At 52.4% G+C, this 20800-nt stretch overlaps 9 protein-coding genes across 9 annotated transcripts; 4 read left to right on the top strand and 5 right to left on the bottom strand.

Moving 5' to 3' along the window:
* Positions 1 to 1364: 1364 nt before the first annotated feature.
* LTS14_000766 (uncharacterized protein) lies at positions 1365 to 4034 on the bottom strand (the record flags this gene model as incomplete). Its single annotated transcript, XM_064833477.1, has 2 exons — positions 1365 to 3093; positions 3481 to 4034. The coding sequence occupies 2 exons, from the start codon at positions 4032 to 4034 to the stop codon at positions 1365 to 1367; spliced, it is 2283 nt and encodes a 760-aa protein (XP_064698438.1).
* A 36-nt stretch (positions 4035 to 4070) lies between these two features.
* Positions 4071 to 5983, bottom strand: LTS14_000765 (uncharacterized protein; the record flags this gene model as incomplete). Its single annotated transcript, XM_064833476.1, has 2 exons — positions 4071 to 5358; positions 5616 to 5983. 2 exons carry the CDS (start codon positions 5981 to 5983, stop codon positions 4071 to 4073), a joined length of 1656 nt encoding a protein of 551 aa, XP_064698437.1.
* Positions 5984 to 7759: 1776 nt separating this feature from the next.
* Positions 7760 to 8617, top strand: PIB2 (Zn finger protein; the record flags this gene model as incomplete). Its single annotated transcript, XM_064833475.1, has 1 exon — positions 7760 to 8617. The coding sequence occupies one exon, from the start codon at positions 7760 to 7762 to the stop codon at positions 8615 to 8617; it is 858 nt and encodes a 285-aa protein (XP_064698436.1).
* Positions 8618 to 9375: 758 nt separating this feature from the next.
* On the top strand, positions 9376 to 11291 carry LTS14_000763 (uncharacterized protein; the record flags this gene model as incomplete). The annotated part of the gene is made up of 3 exons (XM_064833474.1): positions 9376 to 9618; positions 9676 to 9729; positions 9789 to 11291. The coding sequence occupies 3 exons, from the start codon at positions 9376 to 9378 to the stop codon at positions 11289 to 11291; spliced, it is 1800 nt and encodes a 599-aa protein (XP_064698435.1).
* A 399-nt stretch (positions 11292 to 11690) lies between these two features.
* LTS14_000762 (uncharacterized protein) lies at positions 11691 to 12271 on the top strand (the record flags this gene model as incomplete). Its single annotated transcript, XM_064833473.1, has 3 exons — positions 11691 to 11783; positions 11842 to 12133; positions 12198 to 12271. 3 exons carry the CDS (start codon positions 11691 to 11693, stop codon positions 12269 to 12271), a joined length of 459 nt encoding a protein of 152 aa, XP_064698434.1.
* A 381-nt stretch (positions 12272 to 12652) lies between these two features.
* On the bottom strand, positions 12653 to 13726 carry LTS14_000761 (uncharacterized protein; the record flags this gene model as incomplete). Its single annotated transcript, XM_064833472.1, has 3 exons — positions 12653 to 13269; positions 13333 to 13474; positions 13529 to 13726. The coding sequence occupies 3 exons, from the start codon at positions 13724 to 13726 to the stop codon at positions 12653 to 12655; spliced, it is 957 nt and encodes a 318-aa protein (XP_064698433.1).
* A 1089-nt stretch (positions 13727 to 14815) lies between these two features.
* Positions 14816 to 16184, bottom strand: LTS14_000760 (uncharacterized protein; the record flags this gene model as incomplete). The annotated part of the gene is made up of 3 exons (XM_064833471.1): positions 14816 to 15242; positions 15304 to 15594; positions 15646 to 16184. The coding sequence occupies 3 exons, from the start codon at positions 16182 to 16184 to the stop codon at positions 14816 to 14818; spliced, it is 1257 nt and encodes a 418-aa protein (XP_064698432.1).
* A 641-nt stretch (positions 16185 to 16825) lies between these two features.
* On the top strand, positions 16826 to 17923 carry LEU2 (3-isopropylmalate dehydrogenase; the record flags this gene model as incomplete). The annotated part of the gene is made up of 1 exon (XM_064833470.1): positions 16826 to 17923. One exon carries the CDS (start codon positions 16826 to 16828, stop codon positions 17921 to 17923), a length of 1098 nt encoding a protein of 365 aa, XP_064698431.1.
* A 519-nt stretch (positions 17924 to 18442) lies between these two features.
* Positions 18443 to 19446, bottom strand: LTS14_000758 (uncharacterized protein; the record flags this gene model as incomplete). The annotated part of the gene is made up of 2 exons (XM_064833469.1): positions 18443 to 19186; positions 19243 to 19446. The coding sequence occupies 2 exons, from the start codon at positions 19444 to 19446 to the stop codon at positions 18443 to 18445; spliced, it is 948 nt and encodes a 315-aa protein (XP_064698430.1).
* Between the last annotated feature and the right edge of the window lie 1354 nt (positions 19447 to 20800).

Below are 20800 nucleotides of genomic sequence, written 5' to 3'. Positions count from 1 at the left end.
AGTGTAACAGACTAAGGCCTATGAGCAAACTAGTCGCCGTACAGCCTGCCGGGACATTGTACGCTGTCGAAACATCCTATCCCACGGCCGGGCCCATCGCTATGTCGGAGTGTCTATAGCTCGGGGCCATGAGCATAGTGGCGGATACATGATAGGCCAGAGGAGCAGAGCAGACTAGTGAACTTCCAATGCTTTGGGTCTTGACATGTGTATGTTCGGTGTTCCAGAAGTATTTTCTGAGCGTACCCCTGAGGCTCGAAACGACCCGAGCCTCGGTTCTTGCATAAGTGCAGGATCGATAGATGTGATTCGTTGGTCCGCGGCTGCAGACTAGGCAATGTCAAATTTCTCGGATTCCGACATATGAATCCTCGGTGTCCAGAAACACATTCGGGGCATTTCAAAAGCATAACCCAAACCATGAGTTGCACTCCAGGCCGAACGCCACATTCCAGGTCGGATCAACTGCAGAGTGAAAGGCACAAAATATGCCCATCACGTGTTCGTTCTGATACTATGGTTGGTCCGAATATTGATCCGTCTGCAGAATCAGACCATTGTCAGTTCGGAACGTAGAGGGAATGTCGCGTGGTGACCGAAGAACAGAGGCCAACATTGTTCCCAGTGCCCCGACTGCTGATGCTCATAGGTCAGTCGACTTCGTCAAGCTAATGGACGTGCGATTTCTGCTCGGAAGTCCGATGTCGTTGTCCCTCAGAAATGCAGACGGACATCCGACACACGGAGTGTAGAAGGTCGCCGACCGAACGGACTTCCGAGCTCAGTCTGTTCCTACACCCTGGAGCCTGTACCAGGAGCGACTGACAGAATTGCCGTATGAGTGACGGGCGATATGGTTAGGACGTCTTCGGAACATATTGGTGATGGTGATGCATCTGATCAGAAATGTGCTCAGAGAAGGACCCGAAAGCTGTCTTTGAGAGGTTCGGCTCAGTGGCAGGCTAGAACTAGTGAATGTCAAGATTTCCTCCGGAAGCCGAAATTCGACAACACACTCTTCTATCTATACACTTCCTATCTCGACAGTGTCTCTCACGAATAGCTACTCGTTCATCTGTGTGACGGTCACCCTGTACCTCTCTCCTATCTCATCACAACGTCCGGTCTCATAGATTATAGCAGCCAACACACCTGAATATGGACTAGACATACCTTCCTCTTCGACAACACCTGCCTGACTCGAGGATCGCGCCTACGTTTCGATACAAAAGGCATACATTATTCGTGGCGCTGGGCAATGTCAAGTTTCCAGACGATGACCATAGGTTATGGCCCCGCGGGTCAAGGCCTGGCTCAGCGTTGTGCCTCTAGCTGACGTTGGCTTTCTGACATCGGCCTACGCATCATCCGAGGCGCTTCGTGCCAATACCCACAAGACCACGCAATCGCTCAATGGCAGTCACACTCTGCCACGGATTACGAAACAATGATCGCGGCCTATCCGGAGTCGCAGGCTCTTCCTCGATGGGTACTTTGAGGGCGGCGATATCAACGCTGCAAGCCGATACCGTGAAGGAGCTGATCGAAGGTGCAGTCTCCGATATTACTATCGCAGTACCCCGCATTGGCCTCGCCGATGTGTCAGCTATCGAATTAACATCTGCCACATCTTGCTTTGGCGGCTTCGCATTGGCGCAACCGAGCTGTCTTGATCCAGTGTTCAACCCGTCGAGCTGATCATCATCGTAGCCAATGGGTATACGAAACCTCATCCTTCGTTCGATCGAGTCTGTAATTTCTTCTTGGCGCCCACCCAAGTCGATCTTCTCAAAGGCGGAGGTGCAGCAAGACAGCCTGCCTGCCATGTAGGTCTCGGTCTCTGAACCATTTGACGAATCTCTCCAGAGGATGATTCTACAAGGAGCACGAGTCCGCGAGGTAGCAGTATCATCCATGTAATAGCCCAGCTCAAGCACATACCATGGGATGCGATCCGAAATTCCACGAACTCTATCCATGGATTGAACAATCCTTCGCACGGGAGCTTCAACATCCACGTATACTGCACTGTTTGTAGTGTGAATACGGAAAGCTGACCGTGAGTCCTTGTTGATCATACCAGCATCCTGGAAGAGAAGTGGGCTACTTGCCAGCAGACTCGTTGACTCGCACAGATAGTGAGGGCAAGCTGTCCGTACAAGAGTAGGCTCATCATCAGTGAGTTGCCAGGCAAATATCGAGCTATCGTCGATGTACCTCAGAATTTCTTGTTGCAAGCGCAGAAAAGCTCTGCTACCTTCACCATACAGGAGCGGCATATTGATACCCAACAGGCTAAGGAGACTGTAGGCCACGTCTTCGTCTCTGGTAGCACGTCGATGGGCAGCCCAGCTCATCTTCTGAGCCACACAGGCGTCGGAAACATCTATCCGACCGCGTGCCAGCATACTTTCAGGGATACGTGCGGCTGTTGCCAATGTCTTCGCCGCAGAATATCCATCTTTCGACCACCAGCACCAATGCGTCCCTTCTTCGTGATGTGCAGCTTTGTAGACCGATAAGAGAGCAACCCATTCTTTATCAAAGAAGCTCAATTTCTGAGGTGCTAGCAGCTCCTGTAAAGTCCAGCCACGGCCGAACCAGCTACAGTCCTTGAGGTATTCGCCACTCTGTAACATAACTTGCGAAGAAGAGACATCCTCGAGGTACACTACGCAGAACCCACAGTTATTGTACCACTTCCACATAGAGTTAATGTCTTCAGACAGCTCGGAGCTACTTCGCTTGTCAATACAGCAAGTATCTAGCCAGCACCATTCAAACGGTGTTCCTGTCCCCCAGTGCAGATGTTCTTTCGCTTTGGCCGCGAAGTCGATGATTTTGCGGTAGCCTCTACGCTCCCTGATCTCGGCCGCTTCTTCGACGAGGTACGATGGTAATTGGTCGAGATCCCTCCTGGCCAGAATGAAGTCCTCGTAGCTGCGTCTTCGTCGCTCCATCGATGTGTCAGTATCACATACGGAGGCGGCTGGAAGGACTCCTGCAGCTTCAAGGTCGTGGTATTGAGCAGCCGCATGTCGCTTCGGTGATGTCGTAATGAATCGACCTCTTCTTTTGACCTGCTGCACGGCGCTATAGTAGGCTACACTTCGAAGCCATCTTACATCGTCGCGCCGAAAGGCTGAATTATCTATGCTGCGCCACCATGCAAGTCGTGTGCTTCCTCAAGTGCATAGTGGGACTTCTGAGCAGCTCTCGCCCCATCGCTGTAGCAAAATGTAAGCATCTGACACGTACGTTTGCAGCATCAGACGCATACCCAAAACCAAGATATGCTCAAAAGATTATGTTGGAGAATAGCTCAAATAAAGCGGCTCCTAAGCATCGTTTATCGTTCCGCTACGGTTGGCTACAAAGTGCAAGGAACGTGTGCTACTCCATACAGCTCAGCATCAGAGATGCGACCGCTGTCAGTGCTCCATTCATAGTCTGGACAGCCCCACAGTCTTGCTCGCATACCCAGCATCTTCTGCTATACCTCGCGCAATGCCCCGACTGATGCCCATAGTAGTAATCATGGGATTGACACCACTAGCCGAGGGTAGCACACTAGCATCGCAGACGTACAAACCTTTCGTTCCCCAGACTCTGCCCTTCGGATCAACAACACTGTTGCTCGGCAAAGTGCCCATACGACAACTACCCATCTGATGTGCAGAAGCGAATGGTGTATCGGGACTCGTCAGCCCGATTTTGCGAAGCTTGGTGAGCCATGCTTGGAATTCGGAGTCGTTCAGTGATGGTGAATTTATGCCTGCCACGTTGACCTTCGCAACGGGGTCGGACGTCGGCCGCACGAAGTACTCGAGCTGTGGATTGCAGGTGAAGATCTCGCGAGCACCCTCGACGTACAGTAGCTCAGCCAAATGGATCACGCCTTCGAGGATATGTGCCTGGTCGTATTTGCTTGGGTGATACTGGATCCTGGTTCGTTGAGGCTCCTTCGGGTCAGGATATACTCGGCCTCCATATCTATCACGAGCCAAGCTGATGTAGCCAGTCATGCGTTTCATGTTGGCTGCAAGCTCCTTATACTGAAGACCTCCTCGTCATGGCAGGAAAGGCAGCCAGAAGCTGGGGAGCATGGTCTCCGCCTCAAGTTTGACGCCGTAGCCTTCGCCGTCGAGGTTCTCAAATTCATTGACCACACTCGTCAAGATCGGTCCTTCCCATGGCCGCACATCTTCGTCCCAGACAGCTCCGACGAAAGTGACAGGGTGAAGATGTAAGTGTCGACCTATGTGAGGATTCGAGAGGCCAGAGTTGCGCAGGAGAATTGGTGTAGCTATCGAGCCACCAGAACATATCACTCGTGGTGCTTTAATGATCACGGGCCGTGCAACTCGCCCCTTCGCAGCGACACCTCCGTTGCCATCTCGCGCCATCCAGACGCCTTTGACTCCAGCCACGACTCTGTCGCTCGTTGAAGTGCCTTCGAACAAAAGTTCATGCACCTCGAACCCTTCCATGAACGTGGCACCAGCTTTGGCAGCATCGGGCAGGAACGTCTCGCTAGGACCTTGCTTGCCGCAGCTCCCACAGCCCAGAGTACAGTATCCACAATTGTGAGCCTTACCACGGGTGTTTTGTGGCACGACCTTTGCACTCCAGCCGAGCTTACGAGAACCGTCGAGCAGTGTTTGGTTGGTCTTGTTGTGCTCGATCGCTGCGGTACCTACACCCATTCGCTCGCATACCATATCCATGTCAGCTTGATAGGCTGAGCTCGTGAAGTGAGAGAGCCCAAACTTCTGTGACCACTCTCTGCGCACATAGCCCTGCGTCTGCAAGGAGGCACTCCAGTTCACAGTTCCACCGCCACCCCAGACACTTCCTGCCACAACCGCTATGCTCGAGTCATCACTTTGGAGCGCACCGCCGTTAGCGAAGAGGTGCCCAGGACCCTCATACTCAGACATGGGCAAGTGCTGCGGTGGCCAGTAGTAGCCCTTATCAATTACCATGACCTTGAGTCCGGCCTCCGCAAGGGTCTTGGCAGCGACAGCACCTCCACATCCACTTCCCACAATAACGACATCCGCCTCGACTACCTCGGGCTCATCACTGCTCGATGGAATCTGCAAGAATCCAAATGCGAATGGTGACTCTGGTAGAACATCGTGCACAGGCGTGCGTGGAAAGCTGAGCACACGGGCCAATGTTGGTGATGTGCGCACCCACAAAAGCTTCACCAGCGATGTCAAAGACGAGTGTAGTTGTCGGAAAAGCGGCAAGCGTGCATTCGCCCATGCCAGCAGTATCTGCTCCCGTGTCTGTACTGGCAGGCAGTCGATCGGAGACGTATAGCCAGTGAGTAGTAGTGCGCCCGCTCGAGAACTATGGGACAGTCAGCTGCCAGGATCGTAAAGGATGTCTTTGACGATCAGCGCGGTCATCAGCGCGGTCTGCTCTGGATCATGTGCGCTCTTTTACACAGCTACGGCGTGTAGACTGTGATAAATGAGGCTGGTACGCCTATGCGAAGTTCATAGGGCTAGAATACAATGTATGGATGCTGCACCAAGCCGAGAACACGAAAACATGCATGACTTGCCGCATGCTAGAGTACCACAAGTGACCTGACTATAACGTACCTCAGCGTGGTCAGTATAAATAAAAGCTGTTTCCGAGCATCCTCCGGCAGGTGAATATTGATGAGCCTGCGGATGCCATCTCTGAACTCCGATTGTGTAGTAGCCAGCTCCTGGAGATAGCCGGCAGCTAGATTGTGGTGGCTTGATGAGATGCACTGCTGCTCCAGACGTCTGCAGCTAGCTTCGTAGATTTCCTTCCGTAAAGGGTGCTTCAACAACCTGTTTCCCTCTAGCGGCGTCAAGGAGGGTATCACGGTATCCGCAATGGCGGTCAGGACGCCCCATTGGGTGGCCGTGAGGACATCGTGTTCCGGCGGAGCTGGCAGCGGACTTGGTATCTGTCGTACATGCTCTGCCATAGCAGCCATTGCACGAACAGTCTCTCCTGTGACGACGGCTGAATCACACCGAACGGACATCCATGGTTCACCTGAAAATGCGAGCAAGTGATAGCTTAGCTATTATGCAGGTCGCTTGATGATGTTGCAGCGGCAAAACTGGGAAAGGTGAAGTTGCTCCAAAGCTATCTCACTCGGGGATGTAGATCCTTGCTCTCCGCAAAAGCATGATCGACTTCACACGCTCCGCAATTGCTGTCGCGGCGATTCTGCCTACAAACTCTCTGATGAGCGCATCAGAGATAGGGTCTACGAGAATTAGATGGTCGTCTTGTTACAGCATCCCCGATGGCATGAAAACAATGCGAGACGACTTCATACACCATCGACCCCCAATCTACCGACACCAGCCTTGCCGGGCCAAGTCACGCAAAGCCCTTGATCCGAACAATTTATCCCCAGCTCGCGTGCGAAATCTGCCCTTCACATGGCACACTGCATACCTGCATTTCCAAATTACTGTCGACGGGATCATATGAGGTGCATCACCTTCGCGTCTCGATCACATTCGCAAGGCACGATCCGTGTACACGTCTTGGCCGGTAAGGTAGAGCCTCGGACACAGCTCGGTAGTGTCAATGGTAGTGTACGAAGTGGGCTGAGTGATGGGTGACCCTGATCGTGTTGAGAGGTCGGTGGATTCGCTGCTTTGGCGATCTTCGCGACGCCGCAATACATCCATCTGTCTGCAAGAAGTGTCGCAAAGCACTCTCATACAGCGAAGCACACGACCACATGTTCCAGTGTCGTGTGTCGGTTCATTTCGACCTACACGCCGGGAATGCATCGTCTTGATCTCTGGAGTTACGCCATATTAAGCCGTGGCCATCCGCGCTAGACATGCAAGAAATGAATCTACCGCTGACAGTCCGCGCTAGCATATTACTACAGGCGCTTTGACTGAGCGGTGATTGGTCAGAGATAAGACTGCTTGTCTTTTGGGTCGATCCTCTTTCGTGAAGTAACAGAAGGCGAGCAGACGATTTTGAAATCTTGTAGTGAGATTTGCTGAGGCGCACAACAGGATGCGTACCGCGAAAGATGTATTGCAGATGACAGCGCAATCTACCTCGCACGGATATGCCGTCGTAACAACGCAGACCTGACAAGATGGTGGCGCGCTTCTTGCAGACGCATGCGACGAATTGCCATGACGGTCCTAGTCCCTGACGAAAAGCACGTTCCAGGCGGTCAACTCTAACGGCTCTCGTGAATGTGGGCCGGCTCAACCCCAAAGTTCACTGTTCTTCGTGCCCGCCGCTACATGGTGTGCAGGGGCGCCGCTATGCGACAGCGTTTATGTATACCGGCGCCCACCTGCACACCCATCTTCCCACCCTGACCGTACATAGTTGAAAGCAACCCTTCTGCACGTCCATTCCTTCACAATCACACTGCCGGGTGCCACGGACGTTCTAACTGGACTACCGGCATCTGTTATCAGTTATCAATATCTTTGCGCGTCTCATTGCAGGAGGAGCCAATTGGGTCGTTCCCACATCCTACAGTACCGTTCTTCGGAAGATCTCCTTGTTACCAACGGCCAGGATCACTCAGACCGCCTCGATAAGTCTGAAACATCGCAAGAGTAAAAGTCGCGCAGACTGCTTACCATCTGAGCCGGTGCTGGTCGACTTGACAAGCAGTCTGACTTCTCATTCGACAACCTCTTCAATATCACTAAAACATCCGATGCTATCTCTTACGCCTTAGACGTTGCGCGCACGATCGGAGAGGATGGCAACCATGACATACCAACCACCTGTGAACAGCACATATTATATCAATAACAAAACCGAGCCTTCACCACCAGAGGCCTACCTCTATGGGAAGAGCAACTATGCGAGTCCAGACTCGTCCACACCTCCTTCGGCAGGCATCTCGCCCACCAATCTGCACTCGTCGCACCTGAATGTTCGACAACTGCGCCAGCCACGCATGCCGATGTATATTCCCGCTGCTCTTCGACCAACTGATCACTTGACACGGCCGACCGACATTCCAGTCCGGGTACGAGCACCCGATACACCACCACCAAGTAAAGAGAACAGCTTCGACAGCGCCAAGTTCGGAGCATTGTCTCCAGCGGTAGACAGCGTAGCATCACCCATGACAGGGTCCTTCACAAGCGACGTCGATGCTTTGCGACGTGGTCTGAGCAGAGCTGCAAGCGACTTGATTGATGAAGAGTTGGGTGATGTGACAGGGCCACCCACAACCGCACACTGGAAGCCAGATGTTTCGGCACTGGACTGTGTGATCTGTCACGAGACCTTCACATGGTTTTTCCGACGACATCATTGTCGGCGATGCGGGGACGTTGTTTGCGACAACCATATTTCCAAGAAGGTACCACTAGACCAGAATGCTCGACTTCATCCTGATGGTGTCTCGAGCAAGGCCTGCGACGTCTGCTGGCAGGAATGGGCTACTGTCAAGAGGCTTCGGCACTCCCGCACAGGTAGCATCGCCGAGTCTCAGACCAGCTCACAGGGCACTGCTGTTCCGGCACTGGCAATTCCACAATCTGGTCGATTTGCAGATGATATGCGGGTTGGCAGTATGGCAAGGTCGGAGGGTGGCATGGTGTGGAGTACCTTCTAGACTCCACATCAACCAACCACAATACGCGGCGGCGATCCGCTTGATGGGTACGACGTCGTCGCCGATACCCTTTGACGTTTTCACGAACCTGGCGTTATGATTATGGTCTTTTGGTTTTGGGGCGGGATGGTTTATTTTGATTGCTTGTTGCCGCGTATTAGCGCTTCGATTCCTTCTTTGGCTTGAGCCTGTTTCTGCACATTAGCGTTGGAGCGATCTTGCTGATACCCACTACAGTACGCACATAGATCGCATGAGTTTTAAGGCCTGTTTGGTCTTTGGGTGTACGAGGTGCCATGGATGGAAATGGTGTAGAGGGAGAGGTAGAGCGATAGATATTATGATGTATCGAGGTATGTCCAGGGATACTTTACTTATATTCTTATGTGTCAAATGTCGCGCATTCTGGTACATTGATGGCGTGCGTGAATGCACGGTCATTGCATCACGAGACCACTTCGAAATATCCCGAAGAAGAGGCACGGACGCGTGTCTGCCTGAGAACGCCTCCGACCGCAAGGCAACTGCAACCTCCAATCCAACCATTCACTTCATCTGCCTGGCGATTATGGTAGCTACACCCAAGCTGGGCATTGGTACAAGTACACCTTTCTCTTATGTTCAAGATCTTCACCACTACAAGGACCTATTTAAGGTGTAATCACTGCAGCTTGATTCCATCGAAAGCAAACCCACCTTTTCTCAACATTCACCTGAAGCAGTTCAATCCCTCATGCCGCCGATCTGGTTTCTCCACCATGTCTGACAATAAGGACGCATCCGATACCCAGATGACCGACGATGTCGTGCCCGTGGAAGTCAGAAGAATTGAGCCATTTCCCACAGCGATCCAAGACTGGCAAGGGGTGCCGCTCACAGTGGCAGAACGCCAAATGGTCGCCTTCATGGGTTCGATCACCGACAAAGCCGACTGGCAGCGGAAGATTCAGGATTCGACCATTCGTGAGAAATGGCGAAAGGAGCTTGACGGCATGCCGCATGTGAGTGGCTAGATCCGCACAAGACACTGTCCCAGTGCATATTAACACATTCGCTAGACATCCCATGACGGAGCTGATACTTTCATATTTCCACCGGAAGCCTTCGATCATGTGTGTTCTGGCGTTCTCTCTAGCTCTACTTTGATATTTCCAGAGCTGATTATTAGCAGTGCATGGCCGAACTCGCAGATTATGCGAAACACTCGGCGGAGCATGAATTCCTTCCGGGACTTGATGCAACCGCGACCATCTACAAGTCGGACACCCTTGTGTCTAATGAGCTTCGTCAAGCATTACTTGGAGCTGGTGCAAAATTGGAAGATTCTCAGGCATCAAACCCAGACTGGCATCCAGGCTCGGATAACACAGTGCTTGACCTTGTGCATCCCTCGCTGTTTCCTTTGGTATACGGCCGAACACCGGTCATGAAAGAGCCGATCACATCTCTGCAAGACATTGTATATTACACAGGACTTGGCTCGCCTATTGCGGGACCTGATGATGTAGAGAAGGGTCGAGATCTTGGCTCGTTCTACTACCCCTACGAGTCAGGATATTTCTCGGATAGGTTTCAATGGCTGCCTTGCGAAGTAGCCGTGGGAGAGGAGGGACATGCGAAAATAACGAGCTATATCAACAACTTGCTCCCCGAACCGCATACCGATCTTTACGAAGCCATAGAGCAAGTCATGACAAGATGTCTACCGATGCTGAGCGCGACTCTTGTGAGCACTCGGGAGACTGATAGATCGCCCAGGATAAGCGTGGGCAGTGGCGAAGATATCGAGTGGACTCCAGCTAAGCCCAAACTGGAGGACTTTGAGGCAGACGAAAACGACGACGAGGGAGACGACGCCTACGAAAGATTTGATGCAGAAATGGACAACTGGCGTGACGCTTCTAGTGCTCCATCGTGCCCTTCTCCCGCTACATATTCAGGGCGGGCTCGCAACCCTGCGGATGTCTTCAAGAAGCTTGACCTGCAACGAGATTCCGCCTCCCAAGGACTGCAATTCATTGTCAAGCTTGCCAACATAGTCTTGACGCCAGAGAAACCAAAGTATGCCGGTGGCTCATGGCACGTGGAAGGACAGATGAACGAGCATATCTGCGCCACAGCACTCTACTACTACGATTGTGATAATATCACGGACAGCCACCTGGCGTTCCGAGAAAGCTTGAGCACTGATTTCGATGTCTGGAGCTACGAACAGAGCGAATTTCAACATCACGAGATTCTGTACGATATCGAGAATGAAGGTCCGCCGGAGCAACGGCTTGGCAGTGTATTGACTCAGCAAGGACGACTGCTCACCTTCCCGAACGTGATGCAGCATCGTGTAGAGCCCTTTGAGCTGGACGACAAGACTAGACCTGGCCACCGAAAGATCCTGGCCTTATTTCTGGTTGACCCATATCTGCGCGTCCCCTCTACTGCCACCGTACCACCACAACAGAAGCACTGGTGGACTGAGATGGTGCAGAGTCTCGACAAGATGGCTGAGCTTCCGCCGGAAATGGTGGAGCATGTTCTCGAGAGTTCGGGAGACTTTCCCATTGATATGGAGGAAGCCAAGACGTTGAGGGCGGAACTGATGGAGGAGCGGTCAGCCTGGCAATCGGAGGTGGATGATAAACTCTATGAGGATCGGTTCTGCTTCTGTGAGCATTAAATAGGTTGACTGGTACGAGAGCAATATCTCCCAACACTCCAGTACGCGGTGTATAGCTCGCGGACGACGGCTTGGACATTCTCCTCGCTGGACACCATGCTCATCGTTCCGTTCCAAGCTTGACAATCCGAGGGCCAACACATCAGCTGATTGCAATCAAGACTAATGACAAAATCGAAGACGAGGTGTGAGCAGATGTTTGCTCACTTGCATGTTCATGTTCATCTTGTCTCTCACTTTCACCGCCTTCGCCCCGCATGACGTGAGAGTGGCATAATTTTGCCAGAAACTCACCAGCCAAACGGAAGCTGTACCATGACATTGATGTAAACATCCATACCATCGGAGTAGCACAGAACTTAACTCACACAACAAGGTATCACACACCAAAGGCACATCATGTCGTCCGCCATTCCAACCTCGACCTCTGTAGTAGAGTCTGCCGTCATCCGCGCTCCTCTGTCCAAGGTCTGGCACTTCATCAAACTCCAGGTACGCTCGAACGGTTACTCCCATCTTCCCATGAGCCTGCCCTAACTTCTTGCCGCAGGACTTTAGCAAATTCTGGACCGCAGTCAAGACCTCTGAATACGTCAAGGGTGCGAGCGAGGAGACGGACATCGTCAAGTGGAGCTTCAGCGACGGCACAGTCTTGGAGGTCAAGCAGGAGGAGCACAGCACCATCAACCACTACATCACCTACAGCGTCATTACCGCGCAGCCTGAGCTTCCCTATTCGAGTGTGCTGAGCACGATTCGCTGCTATAGTGTCACGAGTGGTGAGGCGGAGGGCTCGACTTATGTGGAGTGGACGGGTAACTTTAGTAGTGATGCTAACGCTGGTATGTCCTGCTGCATTATGAGAGGTACGTGGGCTGGATTGTCGGATGCTGACTTGATGTATAGGTGTGATTCAGGATGCCAAGTACAAACGTCGCGAGGCGTTGGCTGACCTCGCCAAGGCTGCCTCCAAGGCTTGAAAGGTCCGGCTGGGGGTGCAAGCGTCTGCGGTGCAATGATTCCGCCATGGGCAACATGAGATTATGAAAACAAAGGTGAACAAGAATTGGCAGACGGGATGATGATGCTAGAGTCTTTGGTCCGCGCAATACCAAGCCAATTATGAAACTCAACTCACAGGCAGCGACCTCACTCAGAACATTGTCAACCCTTGTTCCACCCTTTTAATACGACAAGCCTTCAGGTGAACCATTGAGCATATTTCGGTCACAGTAGGGGCTTGCATTTGTCTCTGGCGCAAGTTATGGTGAAGCTATCTTCTCCAAAAATAAGTTGAACATCTGTAAGATATGATTAAGGCGTCTCTTAGGAGAGTCATCTGGTGGCATTCGCTAAGCGTCTCACAGAGGCAGACCAAGCAACTGTTCCGCCGCCAGCAGGTTGAAATCCGTAACGTTAAGCGCCCAGACAGCCCACTGCCAAGAAGCGCCTAGGTCAACAAGCGTCTGCGTAAGACCTGGGTTAGGAGCAGGCGCATTCGGCACAGGCGAACTCGTCAGATTCTGCACCGGTAGCTCGCTGTTCTGCCCAAAGACACTCGTCGCCACTTCTTTCACCCATTGCCACGGATAAGTATACCCATCGTTCACACCAGCATCCCAGTACTCCCACCCCACCGCACACCCAAACATGGGATAATTCGACCTCAATTGCATAATAGTAGACATCAGCGTCTTGATCGGCACGAAACCCGAACCACCATCATTCTTGTCGTCGAGGACACCCATCACTATCCGTTCTGGCGACCAGCCGCCTGTGGAGATGATGGCGTCGTAGTTGACTTGGGTGCTTGCATCGCCCCAGCCATTGTAGAACTGGGCGTTGTACCAGTCTACTAATTTGCCGTTCGGACGGGTTGGTGAGGTGGCCATGGCGTCTAGTTTGGTGTAGTCGAAGCCGCTCAGACCAGGGCCACCAGGCATGAGGGCTGAAGCTACTGGGGCCATCGTGAGGATGACTGAGAAGGGGGGTTAGTTATGTCTGCTGGTACTATCATTCATGGCATTCCGATGATACGCACAGTCGCTACCAAAGTCTGCATCGAGCCGTTGCAATAATGCGAGGGCGCATGTTATGTCAACACTCTCTTCGATGTCAAGATCCATGCCGTCGAGCTTGTGGAACTTGATGGTGTCTCGAAGCGGGCCATAGTACTTCTCGTTCTACACGCAACAGTGAGCAAGACTTATAGCAGTACTGGAGGGATAGGCGCTCACGATTATTGCTGGGACAGCGGTACCGCACAACCTTGGATAGCTGCCGGCGGCCGCACCGCCCATCATCATGAGGACTTTGATCCCACCTGCCTGAAGCGTCGTGACATTCGACCATACAGGATCCCAGTATGTCGAGTTTGGGTTGACATCGTTGAGAGTCATGCCATTGGGATCGTCGTTGATATGTAGTGCTGCCATATTGACGTGTGTGATCTGAGTGTTCTCGTCGAGCAGAGGCATCAAGGAAAGTGGGTTGCCGGCGACATCATGGAAGGTCTGTACGTAGTTGACGAGACGAGGCGCCGTGTATACATCTCGAGAAGACAGTATTGACCTGGTAGGAAGTGAGAAGGTCGGGTGTAGTAGAGCAGCAGTGCTCAGCAAGAGCGTGGTAAACTGCAACATCGTGAGGCTGATACGTCGAGTCTATGTGTCTGGCACGAGGTCGTCCTTGGCCCATATATATAGCTGTCTGCTGGTGACATGGTGAGTTAGTGCGACTAGCCAAAGCATCCTCGTGACGATCATTTGTTGTTCTGGCCGGCAATACAGCATCTGGCCTAAAGTGGTCGTGTTGAAGACCTGCATTGCTGATCAGTGCAGTTAATGGAGAGGTCACGCCGCAGAATACAGAAGCCAGAGAGCCTGCACGTCACCAAGGCACCTCATTGGAATTTGTGGCAGCTCTGCTATTGCCCGATGTGGTCCAGTGGAGCGGTCTGTGGCGACGGTCGGTGCGACATTGGAGTCTAATTGCTGGAGCTGTTCGGTACGGCTGCTGCGTCGTTGTGACAAATGTCTTACACTGTTCCAGGTCTACCGCGCCGTCCCAACGGCATTGTGAACTTTCTTAAGGGTGCTTTGAGTGAAGCGGACAGAGAGAGGGAGCATTGGCAAGATTGGGAAGCAGGAAAGTGAGAGAGGTCGCCGATGCCAAGCTATTTGTGGTCTTGCCAAAACAAGCCGCTAATCACTCTTCGGAGATGACTGGCATTGCTCCTTCGTTATGAGCTACAGCGCACGACACATACATCGTTAATGCTAATTACGAGAGGCACTGCTTCTGCTGACAGCCGCAGTGATAAATTCCGATCACGAGGAGCTTTATCGTTATGATGAGTGACTCAAGCTAGGCGAGTAATGTGATGTCGACCTTATAGCGTTCTTCCTCTCTCCGATACAGCGGCGCTACTTGCTCCTGGCGTACCCTGCCCTCAACGTACGGGTTACTACTCGGATCAGCTCATGTAGCCATGTCAGCTTCAGGCCAGTAGCGTAACCTCTCCATCAGTCGAACATCGAGTCAGACCTTACGCAGTCGTCGTCGGAATTCTTACGCCTGGTGTCGAAGCTCGACACCCGTCGTGGCCGGCGATCTCTGGCTCGTGTCACTTCAAAAGCGGCCAGGCTATCTCCGGTCAGATCGCCCGAACTCGACGCTTCAGTGTGTACGTCGTCCACGTCGCATGCACCATCTGCTGATCCAGCCAGCGTCGACAGAGCACCAGCAACTGATCTTACTGCCTCGGCTTTCTTGTCCCTCACGAGGAATCGCAGACGCTTGTATTCCTTGTAGTCCTCGATCTCTTCGGTCCACGGTCGACATAATACTTCCTCCATTGGCTGCTGGTCTGGCAAGCGCACGAAGTGGATGTCGTAAACCATTGCTTTGGTCTTTGCATCACGTTTGATGGACCAGCCCGAGACTTTGTGCCTGCGCAACATTGAGCGAGCAAGATCCTGGCTAAAAATCAGAAACCTTACTATATACTTACAGTCCATCATATCTCAATCCAGCTTTGGGTGCTAGAAAGCTCTGCAGGTTGTGGCTGCGAAGTATTCTCACTGGTTGGCGTGATTCAGGGGCACCCGAGGCCAGTCTATATCGTCCTTTGTCATTGTTGCTCGGCCGGTAGACGAATGAGTTTGCGTTGGAGCACGACTTTTCTTGACTGCCAGCCAAAACGACGGCGTAAGCGCCAATCGAGTCTGAAATGGTTCCGCCCTTCGCTTCACTATGATTTATGATGCCTTCGCGGAATGCAAACAGAGGGTTAATCCACCAGCTGCAATGCGGTCAGCTGCCTAGTACTGCGAAAGGTGACTGTGATACATACTCGCCAGGCTTGAAGCCAAGATCACCGTGTCGTAATGACCGTACAGGACTGAGCTTGGTGCCTTCAGGCGTCTTCAGCCATTTGGCCACAAGTATTTCTTTGCTCGCATCCTCAGGTGTGCAGATGTCGTATAGGCGGCCACCTTGCTCATATAGTAGAATGCCCAATTTCTTTAGAGGCCCATACTTGACCTCCCATACAGCTCTCAGCTCATCACATCTGTCGATCAGCCGGATGGGCCATCTTGTGCCATGGCCAGCAATACTGAGTATTGCAAGGTGGATACGGCTCACTCGGATGTCGTCGATGCTGTTGTTTGAGTTGCGAAGACGGCGGAGGAACTCGTCTAACTTGAGTATCTCGTCGGCATGGAGAGCGTCACCACCTTCGCGAGCGACCCGCGGATCCAGGTCATCGCGGATCCAGCGTGCTCGGTGGCGAAGGAAGTCAATATTGTAGACAGATATTCGACCGTCCATAGGTGTACCTGGCTCCTGTGTCCTCACGCCACGAATGGCCGGTGTCTGTAGAGTCTGCATGGTATATCGACCTCATGCGAGTGTCGGTGGTCTTAGCACTTACCGGCACGTCATCAATGGTGAAGAGAATGAGTAGGTGTACAACGCCGCAAATCCGCAGCTATGATGAGACGCAGGGAAGTCGGTGCAGGATGTAGTTGCCGATGGTCGTATCCATTTGGCGTGGTGGCCGATAGCCTTCCAGAGCAACCATGACATGTTCGGGTCCAACGAAGGAGCATCGTGAGTCGACACAGGGAGGAACCATGGGTCTGTCAGTGGCAGGAGAAGTCACAATGTGTGATCCGGTTCATTACCACACGATTTCTGGTACAGAGCAAAGATTGATGATACTATCACCTGACTGGGTGAGCGTCAATGCCAGCGAAGACTTGCTTCCACACGGGCGAAGCATGCTGTCTCATGGTGCTGTTAGTAGCGATATTATGACACCCACCTCTATGTCCTTCATCGCTCTAGATGAACAAGATAATGATAGTCATGAAATGAGAGTCGGATGTTCAGTGAAGTGATGTTGGTACGAGACGTGCATCCTTTCACCTCCAACATCCGGCCCCACAACAACCTCACTTTGCGACATCGGCCGAATTTCAATGAAAACAGCGCGATGCAATAAACAATAATCGAACTACCACATCGACATGCCTTCTTACAACATCGTCGTCTTCGGAGGTGACCATTGTGGTCCAGAAGTCATTGCAGAAGCACTCAAGGCTCTCCGTACCATCGAAAAGCACAGCGACATCAAGTTCAACTTTCAGGAACATCTCCTCGGTGGCGCCTCGATCGATGCAACTGGCTCGCCCTTGACTGACGAAGCTCTCTCGGCAGCCAAAGCAGCAGATGCAGTCCTACTGGGTGCTATCGGCGGACCAAAATGGGGTACTGGTACAGTGAGACCCGAGCAAGGTCTGCTCAAGCTACGCAAAGAAATGGGGACGTTTGGCAATCTACGACCATGCTTCTTTGCTTCCGATAGCCTTGTGGATATCAGCCCTCTCAAGGCCGAGGTGTGCAGAGGGGTCAATTTCAACATCGTTCGCGAGCTCACTGGCGGCATTTACTTTGGCGAGAGAAAGGAGGATGACGGTTCTGGCTTTGCAATGGACACCGAGCCATACTCACGAATGGAGATTGAACGGGTGACAAGACTAGCCGCTCACCTGGCACTTGCTGAAGACCCGCCGCTGCCTGTATGGTCTCTTGACAAGGCGAACGTGATGGCCACCAGCCGTCTATGGAGGAAGACCGTCACCGAGATCATGGAGAAGGAATTTCCGCAGCTAAAGATTGGCCACCACCTCATCGACTCAGCAGCCATGCTTATGGTCAAGAACCCACGAGCACTCAACGGCGTCATCGTCACCAGCAACCTCTTCGGCGACATCATCTCTGACGAGGCGTCTGTAATCCCTGGATCTCTCGGCTTACTCCCAAGTGCTAGCTTGACATCAAGTCCTGACGGTAAAGGCAAATGCAATGGCATCTACGAGCCAATCCATGGCTCTGCGCCGGATATAAGCGGCAAAGGTCTCGTCAACCCAGTCGCTATGCTTCTGTCCCTAGGTATGATGCTCAAGTACTCGCTGCAGCAGCCAGACTTGGCGTCTAAGATCGATCTCGCTGTCAAGAAGGTTATTGACAACGGCGTGCGCACGAAAGACATTGGAGGCTCAGCAAGCACGAGCGAGGTTGGCGATGCTGTGGCAAAAGAGCTCGAGGCGATTTTGAAGGCTTGATTGCTGGCGTACCAAGGTTCAATTTCGGGCGGTAACTGTGTAAGCCGAGTTCACTCTGACACAAACCGTACAAATCAGATCTGGGCGAAGTATGTCTGCTAGATCGGTGTCAGACAATGTTACGAGTCTGCTGGTCTGGTCGCAATGTCCTATGCGCGTCACTCACCGCGAGCTTCAAGAAAGCCTTTAGCATGTAGCGACGGATCTACTTGGATTAGCTCCTGCACAATAGGCAAGATGTAATACGATATTTGAAGCATCACTTCCTCAAGCTCGCTACCATGCTCCTGCTTAGTGTTACATCTATGACAGAAAATGGGACATGCCGTCCAGTGTTTCGCAAAGTCGCTTGCGCATAATGTCATTGAGTGCGTCAAACCGCACTTTCATATCGTGGCTTCGTAACTATTATGCAGTTGTAGTCCCTCTAATGAGGACGTATCGCATCAACATGCTGTAGCAGCGGCAGCCTCATCGAGTGCAGAGTACTTCCACCCGCTTCTGAGAATCCCAATTAGTCTACCTTTTTGCGCCTTGGCTCGAATTCGCCGCCTCCTCCAGTCCCATGACCCATTGTAACCGCTCGTCGAAGGCACTGTTATATAGATAAAGGCGCATAAGATCTCGCAGCTGGAGCCAGGACTGGGTTTTGACTGGGATGCCGAACTTATGCAGCAGGTCTCGGAATGCAAGTAGTTGTCGTACAGGCAGCCGTCCAGCTGCCAAGTAGAAGACGCATAGACTCCATAGAAGTACGTCGTCGTAGATGGTACCCGTAAGCGTGTCCGAGGGCAGGTGGACAGTATCAGCAAGAGCCGGCTCGAATCCCTCCATCAATGGTTGATGGAACCTCTCTTGTCGCCCGGAGATTAAGAGAAATGTCATGCACATCAGCGAGGCCAGTCTGACGTGCTTCGCAATCTGCGCAGTGATATGGCCGCCGTCAAATGCTTCAGCGGCGGCGTCGCTGCTCGGGCCCAAGCCCGTGGTTATCAAGGATGTTCTCCACAGCTTGTCATACATATCAGCGTCACCCACCCGGGCTGAGGCTACGGCAGCACATCTTGATATGAGCTCGGCAGGCAGTAAGCGTTGAGTATAAAGCATAGCAAACCCCGCCGGCAGATGACTTGCGTCCAAAGCGGGTGGCATGACGGCCACCTTCTTCGGTACCTGGACGTCGTACAATGGCCTGTCTGACTGCTTTACAATTCTGCGCAGCGCTTGTAAGTGCATGCTAAATGCACCAGCCTCGCCGTAAGCCTACGCGGAATTAGCAAACGTCCGCAAGCTCTACTACATCAATCATGACTGCATACCCTTTCCCAGCCTGTGAGCAATGCGACAACACCAATCAACGATTCTGTAGAACGCTCGTTTTTTGCTAGCTCGGCTTTCAGTGCTCCCGGCACGTTGTAACGTAACCATGTCAGCACAGGTCGAGTCGCAATATGAAATCCGTAGTCGCCAGCAGATCTTGAAGCCAGTAAAGCAGCCAGCTGGAATAGTAGATCATCGTGCATAGTTTGTGCTTCTAGCAGTTGGGCGGATGGTCTTCGGTTTATCGTCTCCTCAGGAGTAAGGTCCAGAGCTGAGAAGGCTTGATCGAGGCAGAAGTCACAGTCCATGATTTAACTATAACTCCATTGGCCTGCTGCATCGTTTGCATTGAATGGACATAGCCGGCCCTCGCTCGGCTGTCGTGATAATGTTATGGACATTGGAGAGACTGCGTTCCGCTGTAGATCGGTATGACCTGCCGTACGAGGTTCGCCGTGCACACGAAGCAGGCGAGAGCTGCCACGAGTACCCGAGCTATCAGTGCCAGGAGATTGACTTGGCTTGCGATGATGTGGCGGGTTTATAGTCTTCCGGTACAAGGCTGACAGTCGAGCAGCCTCGTGAGGTTCCAACCATCGTGATGGCTTTCGAGGAAGCAAGTCGTTCGGGAAGTGGCCGACCGTGTCGTGCTTCTCGATGAAGCCGGAAATGATGGTTGATTCTGTAGTGGCAGCTGTATTCACTACAGTGTCGGATGTCTTCGGCGGAGCTGACTCTAGCAACAGCTTCAGCACTGCCATCCCACGCCAATTGTGCGCAATCGACACGGCCAAATCAGTGGTGCAGCCCGTCCAGAGGATTGTATCGACTCTGACGCATTAGCTCAGCATCAAAATACTTGTTAGTATAGCTTTGTACTCCTGGAACGATGTATCACATTGATGTCACATCGGAGCGAACCTCCGGTGTCAAGCTATCATCTTCACAACGTGAGACCAGATCGTCGATGAAACAAGTTTGACCACGCTGGAACCGTAAACAACCTAGGCTTGAACCGCAGGTAGTGCAGCTTTCACCAAGCCTGGTGACATTACTGTAGTCGTGTTGTGTTGAATATGCATGATGCAAGGGCAGGACAAGGTTGTTGACTTCATGCATTACATCCCCGCGCCACATGAAAGTGTAGATGAGGGCGTTCTGGCCCCTACGAAACTCCCTCCACGTACGTGATCCATCAGACATATGATCAAGACACTTCGAACGAAGCTGGTTACGGACATGGTGTTTGTGGCGGTGGTGTGTATTAAGCGAGAACTCGTACTGGTAAGACTTCAGGAGCGAAGAAGTTGCATGCGGTCTTGGAATTCGTGTGTTATTAGAGGGCCAGAGGCCATGATTACCGGACTCTTACACCGAGCCAAACAGCATCTAAGTCGACCCTTCGACCCTCACAGATTGAAGGCTTCGCCACGTGAGGTGGCCCTTCGGACCCAAACCCACTACACGTAGTCTGCCCACGATTGACTCCCTGAGCCTCGCTTTGGTAACCATCAAGTACCATGGTGCATGCGATACCGCAGTCACACACGTGCCTAC

This window comes from Recurvomyces mirabilis (assembly GCF_035927965.1).
Source record: "Recurvomyces mirabilis strain CCFEE 5264 chromosome Unknown scaffold_2, whole genome shotgun sequence".
NCBI lineage: Eukaryota > Fungi > Ascomycota > Dothideomycetes > Mycosphaerellales > Teratosphaeriaceae > Recurvomyces > Recurvomyces mirabilis.
This window is presented reverse-complemented; position numbering and strand designations above follow the sequence as displayed.